Genomic DNA, 20,797 nt, shown 5'->3' on the forward strand with positions numbered 1-20,797 from the left:
GGACAGACCAAGTCCTGCAAGGATAGCCCAGGTCCTGTAGGGTAGCTACTGAGCTGGAAAGATCTCTGGGCAGCTGACCAGGCCCTACAAGGTCTGCAGAGTCAGAGTAGTGCCAGGACCTGAGAGCCCACCTGGTCTTCACCGCTCATCTCACTCATAAGGAAACACAGGGGAAGAGCTTCCTGAGGCCACTCACCCAGGGCAGAGGGCAGTGGAACATAGCAACCTTCTCAGCTGGCAGAGGTTTCGAGAGCCTAAGTCTCAGCACACACAGTGGATGCAGTACTGGCATCTTCCACAGGACTGACAGCTGCATGGGATGAGGGACAGCAGGACACTGAGGGAGAGGGTCTGTCTCCTGGATGGGGACGGACCTGAGCCCAAATCCCAGTGGTCTAGTTCTCTTGCTGTGTGGCTTTGGGAAAGCTTCCAAACCTCTCCGAAGCCCAGCCTCTCCACCTGTAGCTGGGATACTGGTTTTACCTCATAGGGTTGTTGTGAGGAACCAGTGAGATATTTTGGTGGTGCCTGGCATACAAATGGCAGCCGCTGTTATATCCTGAGTCCTCTTCTCTGAGGGAAAGGTGGCTGTTCTGCAGTCACCCTCTCCCTAACCCACCCTGCACCCTGGACTTGGTTACACGACTTTGAAAGGTATTGCTTACCCAACCCCAGGCCTGACAGCCACTTCATCCTAGAAGGTAGGGAGCATTTGAGCCCAGAGTTGAAAAGATCACCCAGGAAGGCTCTTCCCTTGGCTCTTGGGTCCCTACACCTGTGTGGTCACATCCCCAAAGCCCTCCTGGCTCCCAGAATGAGGGCAGAACTGAGCAGAGGCCAGAGCAAAAGGATCCACAGTTCCCCTGGTGATGGGCCATTCTCACGGGACTGGATCAAAAGACCAGACTTTTCAGCCTCAAAAACTGAAGGTTGAGAGAAGATGCAGGCAAAACATCTTAGATGATGAGTGAAAGATCACCTTTGCCAATACTTAGGTTCAAGCCCAGTCCAGGACCCTGGCGGCTACACTGTGCTGTCTTTCTCCTCCTTCTCTGGGTCTGGTTAAGTGGTGCTTCTCTTCCCTGATCACCAGGGCCATCTTGGTCCTTTCTGACCTTCCTCTTCCATGGAGGCTAAGCGATGGCATTTTCAGGGCTCCATCCTGGGCTGCTCTCCCTCGATCCCCCAGGGTGACCCCAACCATGCCCCCAGATTTGCTATCTGTGCTTCCTCAACTCCACTGTCTGCATCTCCAGCCTACATCTTCATCTTGTGCTTCACAGAGACACACACATGGCCTCCTGGCCTGGACATTCCCCAGTATCTCACTCCCAAACCTTCTCTCTCCTTTTTGGTTCATCCCGGTGAATGGCAACACCATTCTTGTGGTCAACCAAACCAAACCTCAGACCTGTCTTCATTTTCTGGCTTTTCCTCTGCCACTGAGAGCTATGATTTCCCCCTTACCAGCATTACCACCATGGAGCAAGCTCTCCTCACTCATAGTCCCTGGGGCTACTGTGTCTTCCTCTCCAACCCATCTCCTTACTGCAGCCAGAGTGAGCCTCCTGACATGCCATCTGATCCCCACTGTGCCTGCATCCTGCATGCATCCATGCTCCCAAGGCCCTTTCTGTCCAGCCTGGCCTCCCCTCACTCCTTCCTCTCTCTCTCCCCACGCAAACCTGGGGGATTTTGATCCTCTGGAATTGTCTACCTGCAGCACCTTCTTTCCCTTAGCTGCTTGGTGAACTCTCCATCCCTGAGCACTCAGCTCAGATGCCTCTGATAGAAATATCTCATGCCTAGCAATGGAATTAGAAGCCTCTCCTGCTGTTCCAACCTTGTTGCCAGCTCCTGATGCGCATCTCCTCCATTGGTCTGTGAACGGCATGAGGACGGGGACCATGCTGGGTCCCCTATGCCTACCCTAGGGCCTGGCGTGCAGTAGGAGCTGAATTATATCTGCTGAGTGCTTGAATATGACTGAGAGGGGTTTGGATCCCTGCAGTAGAGTGCTCAGGAATGTCATAAAGGGGCATGTTTAGGGCAGATTGAGGGACAGCATCGTCTACAGGGAGGGAAAACCGCAGGACACGCCACCCCCAGAGGTGGGAGAGGCGGATGAAAAACCTCCTTAGTGTTTTAGATAAATTAATTAATGATAGGCCCAGTATGGGCCGAAAAAGGACAGTAGCGTGTTGCAGCCACACCCTGCGCCTGAGGCTTACACAAGGGTACAAGCATGTCCACTGCCCCGGTGGGCTCTGCAGCCTGCTCAAGTGCTTGTGTCCATTACACGATCCAAAGGCCCCAGTGGAGTGTGGGTGACTTCACTTTGGGTTGGGGGTCCTTTCTCCTAGCTGTGAAGTGCTTGGATCACCTATTCATGTTTCCCCTCCTGCGGGCAGAGCCAGTCTCACCCCTGTTCCCCATGGGCAGCCTGTGTGCACAGAGGGCTACTTGGGGCCTGTCAGATTCATCTGAGCAAGCTGCAGGTAGAGTGACACCGGGAGGAGCGTGTGGCCAGGAGGTCTTTAGCTCTAATTTGAGTGAGGTCAGAGTGGCCTTTCCCATCATGGGAATGGCAGCGGTCACAACTCCTCGCCAAAAATCACGGGGCACCACCAGCAAGGGGCTTGTCTTGCTTGGTTGGAAAGAGTGCGTGGGGGCTAGAGAGGAATCAAATGCATTCCCCATATTCACTCCGGGTTGGGGACTTAGGCTGGGCTGGAGAGTGAGACCTGGGGACAGGAGAGGGAAGGGAGGAGCAGAGCTGGGAGTTCCCATGAGCTGCTCTGCATACCGCCCAGCTCTCAGGTTCCCCAGCAGAGATGCGAGGCTAGGCCAGAGTCTGGAGAAGGGAAGGTCTTTGAGTACCCTTGCCCTGGGGGCTTGGAATAGAGATATATGAACCTTCCAGAGTTCAAGGATTTTATTAAGAAGTTGCCCAATGTGTTCATTCATTCATTAGAGAACATCAAATGCCTGTAAGTACCAGGTAGTGTGTCTCATATCAGAGATACAAAGATAAACAAAAAAACAAAACCTTGGTCCCTGTCCTTCTGGGAGCTTAGATGGGGAAACAAAGGGAAACCCACATTTCTCCGACACATGGGTTTGCCAAGGCATTTTGGTCTTTTTATTTTTATTTATTTATTTAGAGATGGAGTCTCGCTGTGTTGCCCAGGCTAGAGTGCAGTGGCGCCATCTCGGCTCATTGCAACTTCCACCTCCCAAGTTCAAGCAATTCTCCTGCCTCAACCTCCCGGTTAGCTAGGATTATAAGTGTGCACCACCATGCCCTGCTAATTTTTGTGTTTTTAGTAGAGACAGTGTTTCACCGTGTTGGCCAGGTTGGTGTCAAACTCCTGACCTCAGGTGATCTGCATGCCTTGGCCTCCCAAAGTGCTGGGATTGCAGGCAAGAGCCACCGTGCCCGAAAGCATGTTGGCCTTCTAAATCAAGTTTTTTTGCAACATCTTGGAGAAGGCCATAGTGGCTTGAGCCCTACTGTGCTGGTGGGGAAATGAGGCTGGGTGGCATGGGGTGGAGCCAGTTTCACCCAGGCGATGCTCTCCTGAGCCCTGGGATGTTTAGGGAAGTCACCTGTGATCTTGACCCTACATCCAGAAAGACTGCATGGTGACGTGTACCGCAGCTGCCTCTGTTCCCGGAAGCCTCGGGGTGCTTTCGCCTGCCATATCCCTTGGGCCCCTGGAAAGAAATGCCATTTCATCCCTGCGTTCTCAGACATGCGCCCTGAGCCTGCCACCATTGTTCAGCTGATGTCAGGGATGCTGGAAAGAAGGGCTAAAAATAGCTCTGATTTTATGTGCTCTCAGGGGCTGGGTTGGCAGCTGGGCCCCCACCTTTTCCTTGTGCAGAAGGCATCTTTGCTCTAGGGTATGTTGGGGGGTGGGGGGTGTGCAGGGTGGAGGAGAGCATAGAAGTTTCTCAGAGCCAGCCAGGCTGTGGAAGTTTCTAGAGTCTGTTCTCATACTCAGAGTCTGTGAACCAGAGGTCTGTGGCCCCGGTCGTGGCTACATGGGTGCATTATTTTTGCAGGTCCCTTGCGCTGCCAGACCTTGCCTTTGAGTGGTTCTGAGGGAGTTTGAAAGTGGGATTTGTGCGTGGCTGTGGGGCACCCTTCCCTGGTGTGTGGTGAACAGCTGGAGTGGAGAGAATTCTCGAGAGGTCCGTGGGTCCAACCCTTGCCTTCTGTGTGTGGTGAGCATCGGACAGGTTTGTTTCTGTTTTCTTAAACTGTCCAGGGAGGGGCAGGAAACCTGTCTCATTGTAGGTTCAACCAGCTGTGCTGGTCGCTATGTTCTCTCTTGTGTTCAACCCAAATCTTTCCTGCTTGAATTTAGCTGCTGCCCCTGGTCATCTACCTTTGGGAACATCTATTTCATGTATTCGAAGCTAGAGTTACAGGCAGCTGTTGGTCAAAGGAGACCAGCTTCCATCAGAGTCATCAGAGCTGGGGCAAAACTCACTTTCGTGCACTCTGATTGGATGTTACCATGGCGGGCCGAGGGGCGCTGGGTATACGGATGCCCCTCCTGGGGGTTAAAATCTAACTGGAGAGGCTTCTCTCTTCCTAAGTGACCGGGTGCAGGGTGGGGGATAAGGAGAGCTCGGATATTGGAGGAGAGAGGCCTCCAGGGTGGGAAACAGAGACAAGCATCACAGTCGGGCAGCAGGAGGTTTCCGCCTGGCTTTCTAGCATGGGTGGGCCATTGAACTCCCGGAGCCTCAGTGTCCTCATCTGTAAAATGGGGCTTGCAGATGATCTCATTCATAGGGGTGTGGACAGGAGTGAATGAGAGGGGGAGAGAACAAGAGAAAGGGGGCAGGAGAGCACAGTGCCCTGGCATAGAAACACTCCCTCTCAAGTCAACCACTTGGGTGTGAACCCCGGCAGCCGCATCCTCTTGCTTTGGTCTCTTCATCTGAGGACGATCCTAAGGCTTCCTGGAGGCTTAGACAAGTTGATAGATGCAGAGCGCTTCCATTGTGCCTGGCACAGAAATGGGAGCTACGGGAGGATGAGCAAGGGGAGGAATTTCACCAGATCAGGGAGCAGGCATGTGGCAGGGAGCTTGGTCCTGCCCAGGGATGGATCTCCAGGCAAAGGGGACAGCAGGAGCAGACACGGAGAGGGGCACCCCTAGGAAGGTCTGGGGATGGAGAGCCATGGATGTGGCTGGAGGGCAGGAGCAGTCATGGGGGACAGGCGGGAAGGCAGGTCGGAGTCAACCATGGGAGACTGAACTCCAGGGTGCAGAGGCAATGGGGGCCACCCAGGTTACTTAATCTAGCTTAGCCTCCGCTTCCTCATCTGTCAAATGGGACTGGTCATCATAGTAACTGCCTGTTTGCCTGGCAAAGGCTTACAGGCTGTCTCCTGTCCTGTCTGTGACAGCTCAGAGAGTGATGCTCCTGAGATCTGCGAATGGTATGGCAGGGCGCCAAGGCCTTTTGCTCTGTCCTGCAGCCTGCTCCTGAGCTGTGATCCCAGGGAGCAGCCACTAAGGCTTTGACCTGGGCAGGGTGAATGGGAGGCAGGTAGAAGAGCCCCAGACAGGTACGGTGCCTAACTGGGCCACGCAGCCTGAGGTCCTGAAGCCCCCCTGGCCCCTCCTTTGAGCCATTTTCTCCTGCAGCCACTGCATGTGGCCGCCTGGCCCTAGACCCTTGCCGCCCTGGGATGTGGTCAGACATGGAAAGGACACACAAGGAGGCAACTGCTCCACCCTCAGAAGGGTGCGTCAGGTGAGAATGCGATCTTGCAATGTCTCAACAGGTTTGCTGCGGCTACAAGTCAAGACTCCCAAATAAGCCAGGCACAGGATAAGGGAAAGGGGTATAGTGTGAACACGGCGGAGGGAAGACAGGGGAGAATTGGCAAGTTGGGGTATCAGTGAGCTCGCGAGTGCTTTGGTGGCAACTAGCTTAGCCCTGTCCTCAATAATGGGGGCAGCGTGATAATGAATTTGGAACCCCTGGATCTGCTCACTTCGTGCTTACTTAGTAATTTGAGCGCTCCTGCTGTCCTCTCTGAGGTGAGTCCAACAGCTGAATGTGGGTTTGGCTTTTTGTTCTGTGTGCCCGGTCTCCCTGCCTCCCTGTGGAGGCCACGGTGATGGCGAGTGACTGGGAGCAGGCAGTCCTGGGAGCAGGAGGGGAAGCACAGGCAGGAGACCTTGCCTGCAGCAATCCAGGTTGGCTGTGCACGCAGGGCCATGGCGGACGTGACTGTGTGTCCACAGGTATCCATACAGATGGAAGCTGAGCTGTGTGTTGCATGTATGGATATTTGGTGATTTGCATGTGTGTGTGCATGTGTGCTCTGTCAAACACAACGCAGCTGTGTGGAGTGTGACTGTGTGGGTAGATGTACTTCGTGTTGAGTAGCCTGTGTGTAAAGTGTATGCATAGTGTGGATGCAGTGTGTGTATGCATCTGTGTGTGGTATGTTCGAGTGTGTGTGTTCATGTGGGAGGTGTGTGTATGGGTGCGGTTGTGTGTATGTGTAAGATAGCGCACACTGCATCCTCCCAGGATAAGGGTAAAGACGGTTTGAGTAAAAATCCCTCAGAGGGGATAACTGTGCCATTATCAGCTTCAGAGAAAAGCTGTGCTCTGCCTTTGAGGTCGGCTTTCTGGGCCTTTTTGGAAACAGCTTGAACAGTTCTTGACCACGAAGGGGTCAGAGTGCAGCCCACAGGCATGGCTGCCGGAGCAGAGGCAGCCCTGCAGGGGCCGTCGGGGTTCTATTTGCTGCTGTGACCTTGGGCCTGGGGCCTCCAGGGCTCCCTTGGTGAGTCCAAGGATTGCAATTGACATGGTCTAAGGCCCTGCTTGTTGCGGGGATCTCAGCTCCCCAGCCTCCTCACAACCTCCACGACACTCAGCACCCATGAGCACCCGGGCCACATAGCCACACAGACTGTAGGCTCTGAGGTCAGGAGGCTGGAGCTGAAGCCCAGCCCTACCACACAGCCACTCAGCACAGGCCCCATGGATCTTCCCAGGAGCAGACCTCTGGTAGGGGCTGGGGACACAGTGCAGGGCAAAACCAGGCTCAGGGGCTGCCTACAGGGCTGAAGGTCCTGCAGGAGTGGCTGACCTTAACCTCAGCTCACGCAGGTGCTTGGCAACAGCCCAGTGCATGGGGTCAGCAGACCCAGCTGGGTGACATCAGCCAGTCCCTTCGCCTCAGTTTCACCATCTCCACAGGACCCATGGTGCCCATCCTGGGGTCGGGGCAGAAGCAGGAGGCCTCACACATGCTGAGTGCTCCTAAGCGGTATCACTTTGTGTGGTGTTGATTGTAACACTGTCCCCTCTGTTCCTGTCCCCGGGCACCAACCTGCAGACAGTCACAGGCTGAAGGATTGCACAGGTGGAGGGTGTTGGTGGAAGGAGGCTGAGAACCCAGAGGAAGGACAGGAGAGAGAGTAGAAGGAGCCTGTTGGACAGGGCCTGGAGGGGTCTCCGTGTCATGAGGCAGTGGGAAAGGTACCCTCATCAGACTCCCCTCCACTGAGGCCCCTCCAGGAGTCATCGAGGAGCCCCCTCACCCTCTCCCTGGGTGTCTGAGAAGTCTGCCTGGTGGCCGAGCCACTGTGGCTGCTGGGACCAGAGCTATGTGCCTGTATGACCCCAGCCTCGGCCTCCTGTTCGTAACCTAGCCTGGAGCTGATGGCAAGGAGCAGCTGAAGGGAAGGAGCTGCCCTTCTGATCGATTTCTGCTGGAAAGAATCAGTGGGTCACAGCACCTGCCACATATGGAACAAAGCAGTTTACTGGTGATGGGCCCGCCAGCCTATTGTAAAGGGGATGTGTGTGGCATCTCGGGGTACTGCTGGTTGTCACGTACAAGTTATTCATGTCTTGAATATGTGACACTGCTGCTGGCCAAGGCAGCTCCTGGGATAGTGGGGAGAAGCCAGCAGCTGGTGAGATCTTGGGAGCCCCAGGAGGAGGGAGGGACCTGTGTTGCGTGGCTCTGAACCAGCTCTGCTCCCAGACCAGCCATCTGCAGGTGCCCACAAAGAGATCAAACAGGGGTCTCCCCTGAGGAACTCAGCCTCCTGCCAGGGCTTGCTGTGCCACTTGGGGGTCACAGGGGAAAATCGGGGCCTACTATGGCCTCTGCCCAGCCAGTTTCCCATGGCTTCCTGGGGCTGCAGCCCTCCCGGTTTGGCACATGGGCTCTGGAGGGAACACTGTAGGTTGTCCACAGTGACCACTGCGGGCCCTGAACCCGGAGCCCTGAAAGCATGCGCTATGTGGCATTCTCGAAAGTTAACCAAGGAGGAAGGTGGGTCTAGGGGTGCTAAGTGACTTGCAGTGAGAGTCCTGTGAGTGTGGTGCCCAGACCTCCTTTTTTCCTGCTCATGATGCCGCCTCTCAGCTTAGGCACTTCCCTCCTTCCCTCTCTTTTCTTTCCCTCCCTCCCTCCCTCCCTGTCTCTCCCTCTCCCTTCCCCCATTCCTTCATTTCACTAATGTGGGTCCAGGGCATGCCATGTGCCAGGCGCTCTGCTACATGACGGGCCATGCCAGTGATCAGCACAGACACGGTCCTGCCCACCAGCCCTCCCTGGAAAGGTGTACATTGCATTACACATCGACGCAGGATTTCTCGCAAACACTCCAGGCGCTTCTCAGGTGCAGCCAGGGTTGAGACCCCTTGTGCTACAATGTGCACGGTCAGGGGACACACCTGAGGGAGGGGGAGGCCAGCTGCTGTGGACCCCTGACACCCATGGAGAAGCTGGCGATGCCCAGTGAAGAGCGGTTCTCTCAAGGACACTTTGACAACCTCCTAGGCAGCAGGGCCCAGCCCCTGGCCTCGGGAATGTCTTCTGAGGACAGCTCCACGTTGCTCACAGTGCCCAGGAGGCCTGAAGGTGGGCGAGGCCCCTGGTCTCTGGTAGAAAGCAGAGCTCTGCATTAGGGCAGGAATTTCAAGAACCCGGAGACTTAGGGGAAGCTTTAAGGACCAAAGCCAGCCTGGAGTCTTAGGCCACTTCTGCGTGAATCCCCAGGTGGGATACAAGCATTCACGGAATCAGGTTTCTGAAGAAGCCGCTTGAGGGGTGAGAGCTAGAGACTGCTAAGGCCAGTGGGCCCAGGTCAGCTGCCCAAGTAGGCAGTGAGGTCACCTGTCTCAGGAGCTGGCTTGGCCGCAGGTGACTGGGCCTCTAGGATAGGACTGGGGAAGCAGCCGTTCCTTAAATCCTGGTGATCCCCACCCATTTGTTCCTCAAACAGGTCAGGGTAGCCTTGTGAAGTCATCAGTAGAGTGTTCCTCTCAGTCACGGGTCCTTGGGGCCAGGCCCAAAGAGACATCTGTCAGAAGGGAGAGAAGCGGGAAGTGTGGTGGGTGGGCCTGGATGCTTCTCTGCCAGGGCTCTTCCTGCCTCCTTCTTGCCTGGTTGGGCCTGTCAGCTGTTTACTGGGGAGTGGAGGTTCTGAAGCCCTCATACTTGCTTGTGCTGGGAGTGAAGTTTCCTTTGGGCCTTTCCATTCAGAGTTTGTGAGCTCATTCCTTCCAGAAGGCTGCAGAAGCAGGTCCTGGGAAAAGCTGGAAAAGGTCCCCCCAGAGGGTGCTCAAGGATGGATGGATTTCCTGCGGCCCCACTGAAGCTTAAACTTTAGAGCCCCTCACTTTTATGGGCCTCTTATGGGACCCTGTACTCAATTTTGAATATGTAATTTTGTATTCTTTTTCTTTACATTTTTTAAAAAATCAAGATTCTTTTTTGGACAATTGTATAAATTAACATTTACATAGAGTAAAATTGACTTGTATGTGTGTTTGTAGAGGTCTTTGAATTTCAATGCATATGCAGATTCACATACTCACCACCATAATCAGCTCACAGGACAGTTCTATCACCCCAGAACACTCTCCCATGTGCCCACTTTTAAGCAAATCATTCCTTAATTTCAACCCCTGGGAACCACTAATCTGTTCTCCATCCCTCTGCCTTTGCAGAGTATCATATAAATGGAATCACACTGTATACAACTATCGAGACAGACTTCACTCATTCAGGATAATGCCTTGGAGATTCATCCAGGTTGTTGTGTGTATCAGTGATTTGTTCTGTTTTATTCCTGAGTAGTATTCCACAGTATGGATTACCATAATTGCTTATATATTCACCTGCTGAAGGATAGTTGGCAAGTATGAAAAGAACTGCTAAAACATTTGTGTACACATTTTTGTGTGGACGTAAGTCTTCATTTCTAGAATATCTAGAAAGGGATCTATGGGTCATATGGGGAGAGTACGTTTAACTTTATGAGAGACTGTCCACTGTTTTCCAGACTGTCAGTGGCATTTACATTCCCACTGCAATATATGAGCATTCTAGTTGCTCTGTATTCTTGTCATTACTTGATAGTGTCAGGGTTTTTATTTAGATATTTTAACAGACATGAAGTACTATCTTATTGTGGGTTTTTTTTCACTGTGATTTTAATATATGTTTCCCTACTTATTTGTAACAGTCAGCTCCCTTCTCCCCATGTTTATTTGCTATTGTGTGTATCGTCTTTGGTAAAATATCTGTTCAAATATCATACCCATTTAAAAAATTGAATTGTTTGTCTTCTTACTAGTGAGCTTTAAGAGTTCTTTGTTTATTCTGGCTACAAGTTCTTTGTCTGATATGTGATTTGCAAATATTTTCTCCCAATCTGTAGCTTGTCTTTTCATTCTCTTAACAACGTCATTCACAGAGCAAAAGCTTTTAATTTTGATAAAGTTTCTATATTTTTTGTCTTATGGATCATGCCTTTGCTGTCATATTTAAGAAGCCTTTGTCTGGTACAAGGTACAGAAATCACTCCTATGGTTTCTTCTTAAAGTTTTATGGTTTTACACTTTAACCTGTGATACATTTTAACTTAGTTGTTGCATATGAATGACTAATTATTACTACATCGTTTGTTGAAAATACTATCAACATTGAATTGTCTTTATACCTTTGTAAAAAACCAATTGGCCATAATTATGTGGGTCTTCTTCTGGACTCTCTTCTGTTCTGCTGATCTGTGCTTCTCTCTTGGCCAATGCTACACTGCACTGTAGCTTTATACTAAATCCTAAAATCAGGTAGTGTGAGTTCTTCAAATTTATTCTCTTTTGTAATTGTTTAGACTATTCTAGTTTCATATAAATTTTAGAATTGGCTTGTCTGTATTTAAAAAAGAAATCCCACTTGGGTTTTTATTGGAATTGTGTTGCATCTATAGATTAATTTGAGGGCAATTGTCATCTCACTATAGTGCATCTTCCAATCCATGAACATGGTATGTCTCTCTATCATTTAGGTTTTCTTTTATTTCTTTTATTAGCATCTTGCAGCTGTGGCATACAAATCCTGCATGTTTTGTTAGATTTGTCTCTAAGAATTTCATTTTAGGAGCTAGTTTAAGTGGTATATATTTTTAATTTTTAAATTTCCAATTATTCATTAATCATTTATAGAAATGCAATTGACTTTTATAGGCTGACCCTGTATTGTGAGACTTTCCTAAATTAACTAATTATTTATATGAGCTTTTTAATAGATTGCTTAGGATTGTCAGTGTAGACGATCATGTCATTTACGAAGAGGGACAGTTTTACCTTTTCCTTTGCAATCTGTATATACTTTCTGTATTTATTTCTTTTTCTTGACCTATTGCACTGAACAGGACTTCTAGTATGATGTTGAATAGGAGTGGTGTGTGTAGACATCATAACCCTGTTCTTGATCTTAAGATGAAAGTATTCAGTCTTTTATCATTAAGGAAGATAACTGAGGTTTTCCATAAATGCCCTTTATCTACATAAGGTTAAGGAAGTTCCTTTCTATTTCTAGTTTGCTGAGAAAATTAATGGATGTTGAATTGTGTTACTTTTATTTCTGCATCAATTGTTATGCTGTATGGTTATTAATGTCATAGATTACATTGATTGATTTTTGAATATTGGACCAGCCTTTCATTCCTAAGATAAACCCCAGTTGGCTCTGGTACATTGTTCTTTCCATATATTACTGGATTTAATTTGCTAATATTTTGTTGAGGATTTTTGCATCTATGTTTATGGGAGATGTTGTCTGTAGTTTTATTTTCTTGTACTGTGTTTGACTGGCTTTTGTATCAGACTAATGCCAGCCTCTTCAAACGAACAGGGAAGTGTTTCTTCCTTTTTTATTTTCTGGAAAACAGTGTGTAGAGTTGGTGCAATTTCTACTTTAAGTGTTTGGTAGAATTTACTATTTTCCTTAAAGAAGGGTTCTCTAAGTCTCAGACCCCACAAAACTTGAGCTCACCCCTGTTTGGGGCTTTGAAGGTGGGTTGTTATCCACAATCAGAAATTTCAATGCTGTTTCTGAGAGTGTCCTAAGAAGCAGCTGGAGACTGTGGGCCCAGATAGGCAAATCTGTTCAGTCCCCTGCCCCTTGTAGAAATCACTTATTTTCTACCCCAGCCAGTCTTGGGCAGAGCCATAGCCAATCCCAGAGGGGCAACATAGTTTGGGCAAGACCTTCTCTGATTTTCCTGAACCAAGACTGATGGTGTGGCTTCAGGGAAGTCACTTAGTCTCTCTGAGCCTCAGATGAGCCAGCAGGAAAAAGAAGATGACAACTGTGTCTCCCTCAAAAAAGCTGTGCTCAGAGGACTAGATAATTCTGTTGGAGGGAACAGGAGCTTTAAACAGTTCCATGGCTTACAAAGTAAGGGAAGGAAACAGAACCGGAAGGATATAAGCAGAGTGGGCTGCAAGGAACACAGGAACAGAGCACCTCAGGGAGCAGTAATGGCTGCCATCTGCATGGCGACTTCTAAACTCCTGTCTGTGCTCACAGGCATGGTCTTATTTAAGGCTCCTGTGACCCTCTGAGGGGGCACTATGGTATGCACTGATTCATCCAACGTGTTCTGGGGTTCTACTCTGGACTAGGCATTTTATACATGTGAAAACTAAGACTCAGAGAAGTTAGGAGATGTCCCTCAAGGTAACACAGCCAGGTGGCAGAACTGGACGGGAGCCCAGGTGTTTTGGGCAAACTCCGTTCTTCCCCACTGTCAGGCAAGTTGGACTGAGTTCAGAAGTAAGGAGACACATGGTCTACCTCTGGGAGGTGCGTGGGCAGGAGCTGTCAACAGCACTGGCCCCGAAGCCAGACTGCCTGGGCTTGAAGCCCTGCTCAGCTACTTACTTAGCTGGGAAGAGCAAGGCGAATGTTTTAACCTCAGTGCTTCAGTTTGCTGTCTGTAAAATAAATATTGATAGGTAATATTGCACCCATAATATTGCACCTGTAAAATGAATAATTGGTACGTAATATTGCAGCTACCTCATAGGGGTGTTGTGAGGATTAAATGAGGTAATAGGTACCAAATGCCCATAATAGAGCCTGGCACAAGTGAATGTCACACAAACATGAGATATTATTGTTTGTAAAGATGCTAGGCCATCCTTTGTGCTCTGTGAGGTCACTGACTTGAAGAAAGACAAAGTTATAAGATGTTGGCAGAGGCTTGGAGATCCCTCCTGCCTGCCCCTCCTGTGATGGGAATAGCGGGGCCCAGCCATGGGAGGTGACTTGCTCAAGGTCGCCCAGTCCTGCAGACCATAGACCAGGCCCAGCTTTCTTGAGCCCCTGCTCCTGAGGACACGTGGCATTGCTGCCTTCACCCCCGTGCATTTCATGATCCGAGTCTCCTAGGGGAGATATGGCGTGACAGGAGGTGACACCGACTTTGGGAGCAAACCGGGGAGGAGAGTTGGTGTCTTCACTCCCAAGCTACCTTCCTGGAGAAGGGTGCGGTAAGCTTTCTGGAACCCTCCAGGAAGGTGGAGAAAGAGGGGGCTTGGAGGAATGGCAGCCAATCCTGAGTGTCCTGCAGACGCCTTGCCTCCCACCTCGGAGCGCACCTATGGGCTTGCACCCCGCGCCCTGGCAGAAGAGGGCGCGGGCCTGTAAGATGAGATCACCCGCCTGGAGTCGTCTTTCCGCGACGCTTAGGGTCTGGCGCCACCGTGTGGCCGCGCGCCGAGGCCGCTTCTGCAGAGGGGATGTGGGAGGCCCTGCAGAAGGCGGCTGGCAGCGCAACCTCAAGGCAACCTCAGAGGTCACCCAGGAAACTGAGATACCGAGGGAGAGCAGCGCTGGCCCAGGGGTTTTGGGGGGCGGGGCATGCCTTATGCCTTCCTCCCACCCCACCCATCTGCCTGGTTGTTTCTTGGCAGCTCCTTAGATCTTGAGGGAGACAGACACCAGGGAAAGCTAGGAGACGGAGGAAGAATCCTAGAGCCTCCAGGACAGCAGCGGCCACGTGATTGCAGGAGCTGCCAGGATCCTCCTGCATGAGAGGCAGGGGCTTTGCACGTGTTGTGGGGGACAAGCAAGGTCATGGGGTCAGGCCTGGGTTCTGGTCTCCTCTGGGCCCCACAGCACTGAGTGACTGAGGTGGTAGTGGCTTGCGTTCTGGCACTGGGGCCCTCCCCTATAAAGTAGGGGTTGGACTAGACCAGTGTCCAGACCCAAATATATTGCAAAGCAGTACCCCTCGGTTGTCTACTGGGGACCCAAGGACTTAAGAGTAGCAGAGGAGGGGCTGCACCAGGAGCAGTTGGAAAGGATGAGCATTTGCGTTGAGGCCTGGCTGTCAGGAACTCCTGGGCGGGGCTGTGATCAGTCCCTACTACAGTCCCTGCGGTGCCTGTGTGGGTGACCCAGGAGGCACCATGCTGTCCAAACTCGGTTTTGCCTGGACCGTGGTGCCCTCTAGGCCCCAGCGTCTGCTTGACAATTGGCTCAGGGAGGAGTGGCACCCGCTTTGCCTCCATTCACCCTGTCTCTTCCCACACCTTGGGGTGCTCACACCCAGGAGAGCGTCAAGATTGGCTCCCCCGGCAGGCATTCCAGTTGAATTGGCATATTCTGGGCTCATTGTTTTCCTTTTCCCCGGCCTCGGTGGGCAGAGGGGCCTGTGGCTTGGGGACAACGTGGGGTCGAGGGGTAGAACCGGTGCTCTCTTTGCCTGGGTGAACCTGAGCACTGGCATTACTGACTTGGGACCCAGATGGATAGGGTTAGTGCTGCCGTATAACCATCCCTCCAGCTGCTGGACCACCTGTGAGGCTAGAAGAAGCAGAGTCTGTAGTGTGAGTGTACCCCTGAGACCATTAGGTTTGTGGTCTGGGGCCTGGAGTGATCTATGGCTCATGGCTTGTGTGCTGCAGGTGCCACCTGTTGAGAGAGCCGGGTTTGGGTCACAGGGAGCAGCTCTGATCTGGGGGACCCACCGCACTGAGGCTCCACTCGGCACACGGCTCTCCTGGACACGGGTGTGCCAAAGCTCTGGGCGCGCAGCCCTGCCTCAGTGCCTCAGCTGGAGCATCCGTGTCCCCTGATGCCCTGCCTCCCTGCACTGCCATCATGGTTGATCAGCCTGACCCTTCTATCACCCTCCATCAGGGGCTCACCCTCAGCCCCTCCCAAAATACCGATGATGACATCTGCTTCCAGTAACCTCCCTGCACACATTTCTTTCTGCCATCACCTCCTCCAGGCAGTCTTCTCCTTCAGGTCCCCAAATTTGACACTGCTCCCCTTACCTTTGCTTTCTCCTTCAGCTCCCTCCTACTTCTCTCTCTGTCTCTCTGTGTGTGTCTCACTGTCTATCTCTATGTCTCTGCCTCTATCTCTCTGGGTCTCTCCCTTCGCCTCTCTTAGTGACTGTGAGCTCTGAGACCAGGTGCAACCTCCCCGTTCCTCTTCCTGAGCCTCTTCCCTGGTTTCCTGATTTTGTGAACTCACAGGCAGGGGCCCAGAGCAAGGCAACGCCCTGTGGAAATGCCACAGTCAGCAGGTGGAAGAACCTGGAACAGAACCAGAATTTGGTGCTTTATTTCATGCTAGAGCCTCAGTTTCCCCATGTGTTGAATGGTGATAACCAGACCCAACCCGCAAGGTGGGCCAGGGACCCCAAGGACTGTATACCTAGAAGGACCTGGCCCGGGGGTTCTGGTGCTCTGACTTTCCTCCCAGGTCCCTCCCTGATGGGGCCATCACTGAAATGCCAGCCTCTGGTTCTCAGTAAGGGTGTGCCTCTGCTCACCTCAGAGGGTAGGTCTGGAGAGAAATGAGGTGTCCATTGCAGCTTCCCTGGCTGGGTCCCTTCAGGATCCAGGCCCCCAAAGGCCCTTAGGAATCTAGAGAGAAGCCAGGCACCCCTCATCAGATGGCGAGCAGGGCTTACTGCAGCCGGCATGTGTGTTTGAGGTCACCCTTGTGGCTTAGTAGCGGTTTGAAGAATGGGTTGTTCAGGGGTAAGAGTAGACAGTGGAGAACCAGTGAGGAGACTCCTGCATCCCTCCAGGCAAGAGGGGCAGTGGCTGGGAGCTGGCTGGCGGTGTGGCAGCGACAAAACGGACCATCCAGCAGCCCTGAGTGGGTTCTTGGTAATACCCAAGGCCAGCTGGGCCTGGATAGGGCATCAGCCATGCACTGAATCTTTACAAGTCAGGCTCGGCATTTCAGAGGGCACAGTAGCGGGTCCTAGAACGTCCATCCCACAGGACGGTCAAGGACAGGCGTGTGGTTCTCTCCCACTGCTGGTGGCACCCAGTTTATGGTTCCTGTTTTTGATCCTGACTGGGCCTACAGAGCTATGCACTCTGGCCCTTGCTTCTGGGTGAGCCCTGTCCATACCCTCACCCCTGGACCAGACTTGGAGCTTGTTGGCCGAGTTTGGATGGTGCCTTAAGTCCTTCTCTTGCCTTGGAGACACAGTTCCAGAGAGTTCTGGTGAAAATGAGGCTGGGGTTAGCATACGACCTGGGGGGGTGCCCACTGTGCATATCATCTCACTAATATTCCCATGCACCCTGCGATGCTCTCATTCTGTCCCCATATGAAATATGAGCGACAAGGACACAGAGCTGGAGTAACTAGTTCAAGGTCCCCAACTTAGCAAGTGGTGAGTCCAGGCCTGCTTGACCTGTGAGCCTTGCTCTTCCCTCTACCTGCTTCCTTGCCCCCTCAGCCCTCCCACACAGAGCCTGGGCGTGGTCCCAAGAGGGCGGGCCGTGGATCTGCACCTGTGTCCTGGGCCCTCCTGAGACGGAGACTCCATGGCAGGCCCTGGGTCCTCCTGATGTCCAGAGAGGGTGTCCAGTGGCCTGGGTGTGATTCCTACTTGTTCCACTATCCAGCAACAGGGTGGGGGTGACCTTTCTGAGCCCGCACTATTTCCTGTCTGTCACATGTGAGAACTATACCCTCCTACTTACCACCTGGGCATGGTCAGCCAGCGAATGGCACGTAGTAGGAGCTTCACAAATGTTCACCCCCTTCCCTGCCTTTCCTGCTCCAGAACAACAGAGGTGACGACCCTGCTGGACTGTTTCCTCCCCGGGTCCTGAACCTGAGAAAGCCCACCCCTGTCCCGGGGCTCAGCTAAGATGCCCACCTGCAGGCACTGGGAGGGCATCGTGCCCCACAGTCTCATCTTCTGGATGAGCAAATGGAGACCAGGAGGAGGAGGACTTGCTTAGGAGCCCATGAGGGGTCAAATCCTTTCCTGACCTGCCCTTCCCCTCCCCCATGCCTCAGCATCATGTCCTTTTGCCGGGAGACCCCCAGAGCCCCGTCCAAGCCTCTGGGAACTTCAGAGCACAGGGTCGGGGCAGGAGGCGGGGAATGCTGGGTCTCTTCGTTTTAGGGGGATGGCAAGGGTCCTCTGGAGCCCCCGCACCCACCCATGCTCTCTGTGTTCTCCCCATCTCTCCGGGCAGGTATATCCGCACCATGTACCTGGGGATTCAGAGCCAGCGGCGGAAGGAACACCAGCGACGCTTCTACTGGGCTATGATGTATGAATATGCAGACGTCAACATGCTGCGCCTCCTGGAGACCTTCCTGGAGAGCGCGCCCCAACTGGTGCTACAGCTCTGCATCATGATCCAGAAGAACAGCGCCGAGACCCTGCCCTGTGAGTGCCCGCCGGCCGCGCCCTGCCACCCCGGCATGCCCTCCACCTGGGGACCACGGGCGCCCCCCACACACTGTGTGCCTGGCACGCTCTGTGGGCATTGCCCATCCTGCCCTGAGTTCCCAGGACGCCCGGCCCCCAGTGCAGTGCTGATGGGCCCCACACCACACTCAAGAGCGGCACAGACATGTCCTGAATGTATGTGGGCTGGCTTGGCACCTCCAGGCCGCTTCGTTAATGTGAGCAGAGCAGAGCCAGCCAGGACGCAGCAGGGTAGAGGGCTCTGGGTTTCCCCATCAGGGGCAGTGGCCCCTGTTCTTGGGTGCTGACCCAAGCCAGGCATTTGCACGTCTATGGGACGGGGAGCCACAGGCCAGAGATAGCGCGGGACCACAAGGGGCCGTCATGTTGGGCAGCACTAACGGTTTCAGACCCTTAAGCTGTGGTGCTCTTGCTTCGAACCAAGCTCATGTGTAAGCCCCATTTGTAAAGCAGCTTAAGTAACTCTGCTCAAGTTCCAGCAGGGGAGAGGGCCCAGGAGGAGGAGGGTGCTGGAAGCGGCAACACATGGGGTGACATTTGAAGGGATGTCATGGGCAAGAAGGATCATCCCAAAGGGTAGAAGTTGCAGGGAGACGGTTATCCATTCAGTGGGTGAGAGACAGTCCATGGAGCCATGCACGAACTGTCCTGGGAGGTACTGAGTTTATCAAGGCAAGAAGTTGCTGAAGACACTCAGCTCAGAGGTTCCTGACAGCAGAGCGCTCAGTGAGCACGTGCAATCTGGGTAGCCAGGCAGCCGTGGGGAGGGGTCTGCTGTCCGTACCCCAGCTCTCCCTGGCCAGCAGGACCTCCTGGTCTCTTAGGTTCTCACCTCCAGAGCCCACAGGTCCTCTTGGTGCCCCAGCAGGCCCTCTGTGTCACCACCTTCATGGACACCCACGCGGACCTCCTCAGCAACACAGTCTGGCAAGAACAGCCACGCCGCCCCAGGCCTTTCTCTGAGCAGATGTGCCTCCTTACGTTTTCCAAGCTGGCCCTCTGTAGGCTCCAATCCCCTTAGGTGCTTATGCAAAAAGGGGATTTAATCTTCAAAAGCCAGTGGAAGACTGAGCTGTTCAGGCTGGTAGCTTGCTGGTGGCATTCAAAGCCTGGGGACCTGGTTATGAACCCAGCTGTGCTGCTGACAGGCTTGCCTGTCCTGTATGAACTCAGCTCAGGTGAAGCCTCATGTCCCATCTACTGAACAAGAACAGCCCTCAATGGAGGCTGCCTGGTGGAAAAAGGGGCCCCAGGGTATCTGTCCATCCCACCAAGTGCTGACTACAGTCCTGCTGGTCCATCACAGAAGCAAGGAAAAGGGGCCATGTGACCGCTGGACTGGACACAGGGGAAGCCAGGCCTGAAACCCACACTGAGCTGAGGGCCCAGTTCCGCCCTTTGACAAGGCTTCAGGAAGCATGAGCTGCATGCTCCAGGCAGCCACAGCCTCTGTCTTCTGGGCACCCACAGAAGCAGGAGGAGTTTGGGGATCTTCAGCAGGTGCTGCCAGTTGGGTGACACCAGCCAACATCTGCCCTTTGGCATCTGCAGTCCTCACTGTCAGGAAGAGGCCTCCGGTGGCCCAGGGACTCCAGCTTCTTGGAGTGACAGCCCAGCCAGTGCCTACAGGACCAGCAACCGAGGCCTGGACAGGAGAGCTGGAAGGAGCCAACTCGATGTCCGGCTCCAGCTGGGACATGAAGAAGCTAAGCAGGAAGCCACGTGGAGGATGGCAGGGCTGACCGTTCATCCGGTCCCTCCCTTCTTTCTTGGACACACTCACATGCACACACACTATCTCCTGGGCACTGAGAAGAGCTTGGGAACACAGGGAAACCTTGCTGATGCTCCAACTTCAGGATGCCCGAGGACCCAGGCTGTATACTTGGCAATGAACTGGTGTGATTGGCTGCCCACAGCTGTGGCCATGGGAGTCCCTGCCTCACAGGATCTCTGAGAAAACCCATTGTGTGAACATGGACATGCAGCAATTTGAACAACATCGTTTGTTCTCAGCACCAAGAGACTCATGTGATGACTGATTCTGGAGCAAGACCAGCATCATAGGGATGTCTTTGAAATATGCATTCTTGCTCTACAAACCTAACCATAAAGGAGCTCTGTGGAAGTGAGCGCTGACCCTGGGTAGCAGCTCCTGGTGCCAGGATGAGCTGCTGACTGGCAGGGCAATGCCCGTTCCCTGATGAGGCCTCCATATCCAACCTGCCCTCAGATCCCAGGGCTGCTGCCCTGCAGCCCAGGGTAACAATGATCTCATGGGCAGATTTGCTGGCACTGGAGAGGGACACCTTTCTCTCCCATCTGAGTCTTTCTGTTTCTCAAAACCAACTCAGCTGCTGTCTGAGGCTCCAGATTAGCCTGTTTGTGCTGCTATAACAAAATGTCTGAAAGTGAATAATTTATAAAGAGCAGAGATTTATTTTCTCCCAGTCCTGGAGGCTGGGAAGTCCAAGATCAAGGTGCCTGCAGGTTCAGCTGCCTAATGAGGGCTGCATCCCCTGGAAGGGAAGAACACTGTGTTCTTACATGGCAGAGGGCAGAAGGACAAGCTAGCTGCATGCTGTATGAAGCCTCTTTTATAAGGCCCTCAATCCCATTCACAAGACAGGAGTCCTTATGGCCTGATCACCTCTCAAAAGTCCCACCTCCTAATCCTGTCACACTGGCAACATCTGAACTTTGGAGGGGACACCTTCAAACCACAGCAGACTCTG

General features: G+C 52.8%; 1 protein-coding gene across 1 annotated transcript in view; it reads left to right on the top strand.

The window, feature by feature from the left end:
* XKR6 (XK related 6) overlaps window positions 1-20,797 on the top strand; it is a 339,999-nt gene that overhangs the window by 250,112 nt on the left and 69,090 nt on the right. The window contains exon 2 of the mRNA XM_005562588.4: window positions 17,824-18,020. Coding sequence (XP_005562645.1) covers window positions 17,824-18,020 — 197 coding nt within the window. The remainder of the gene's footprint in view (window positions 1-17,823; window positions 18,021-20,797) is intronic.

This window comes from Macaca fascicularis, chromosome 8 (assembly GCF_037993035.2).
Source record: "Macaca fascicularis isolate 582-1 chromosome 8, T2T-MFA8v1.1".
NCBI classification, from domain to species: domain Eukaryota; kingdom Metazoa; phylum Chordata; class Mammalia; order Primates; family Cercopithecidae; genus Macaca; species Macaca fascicularis.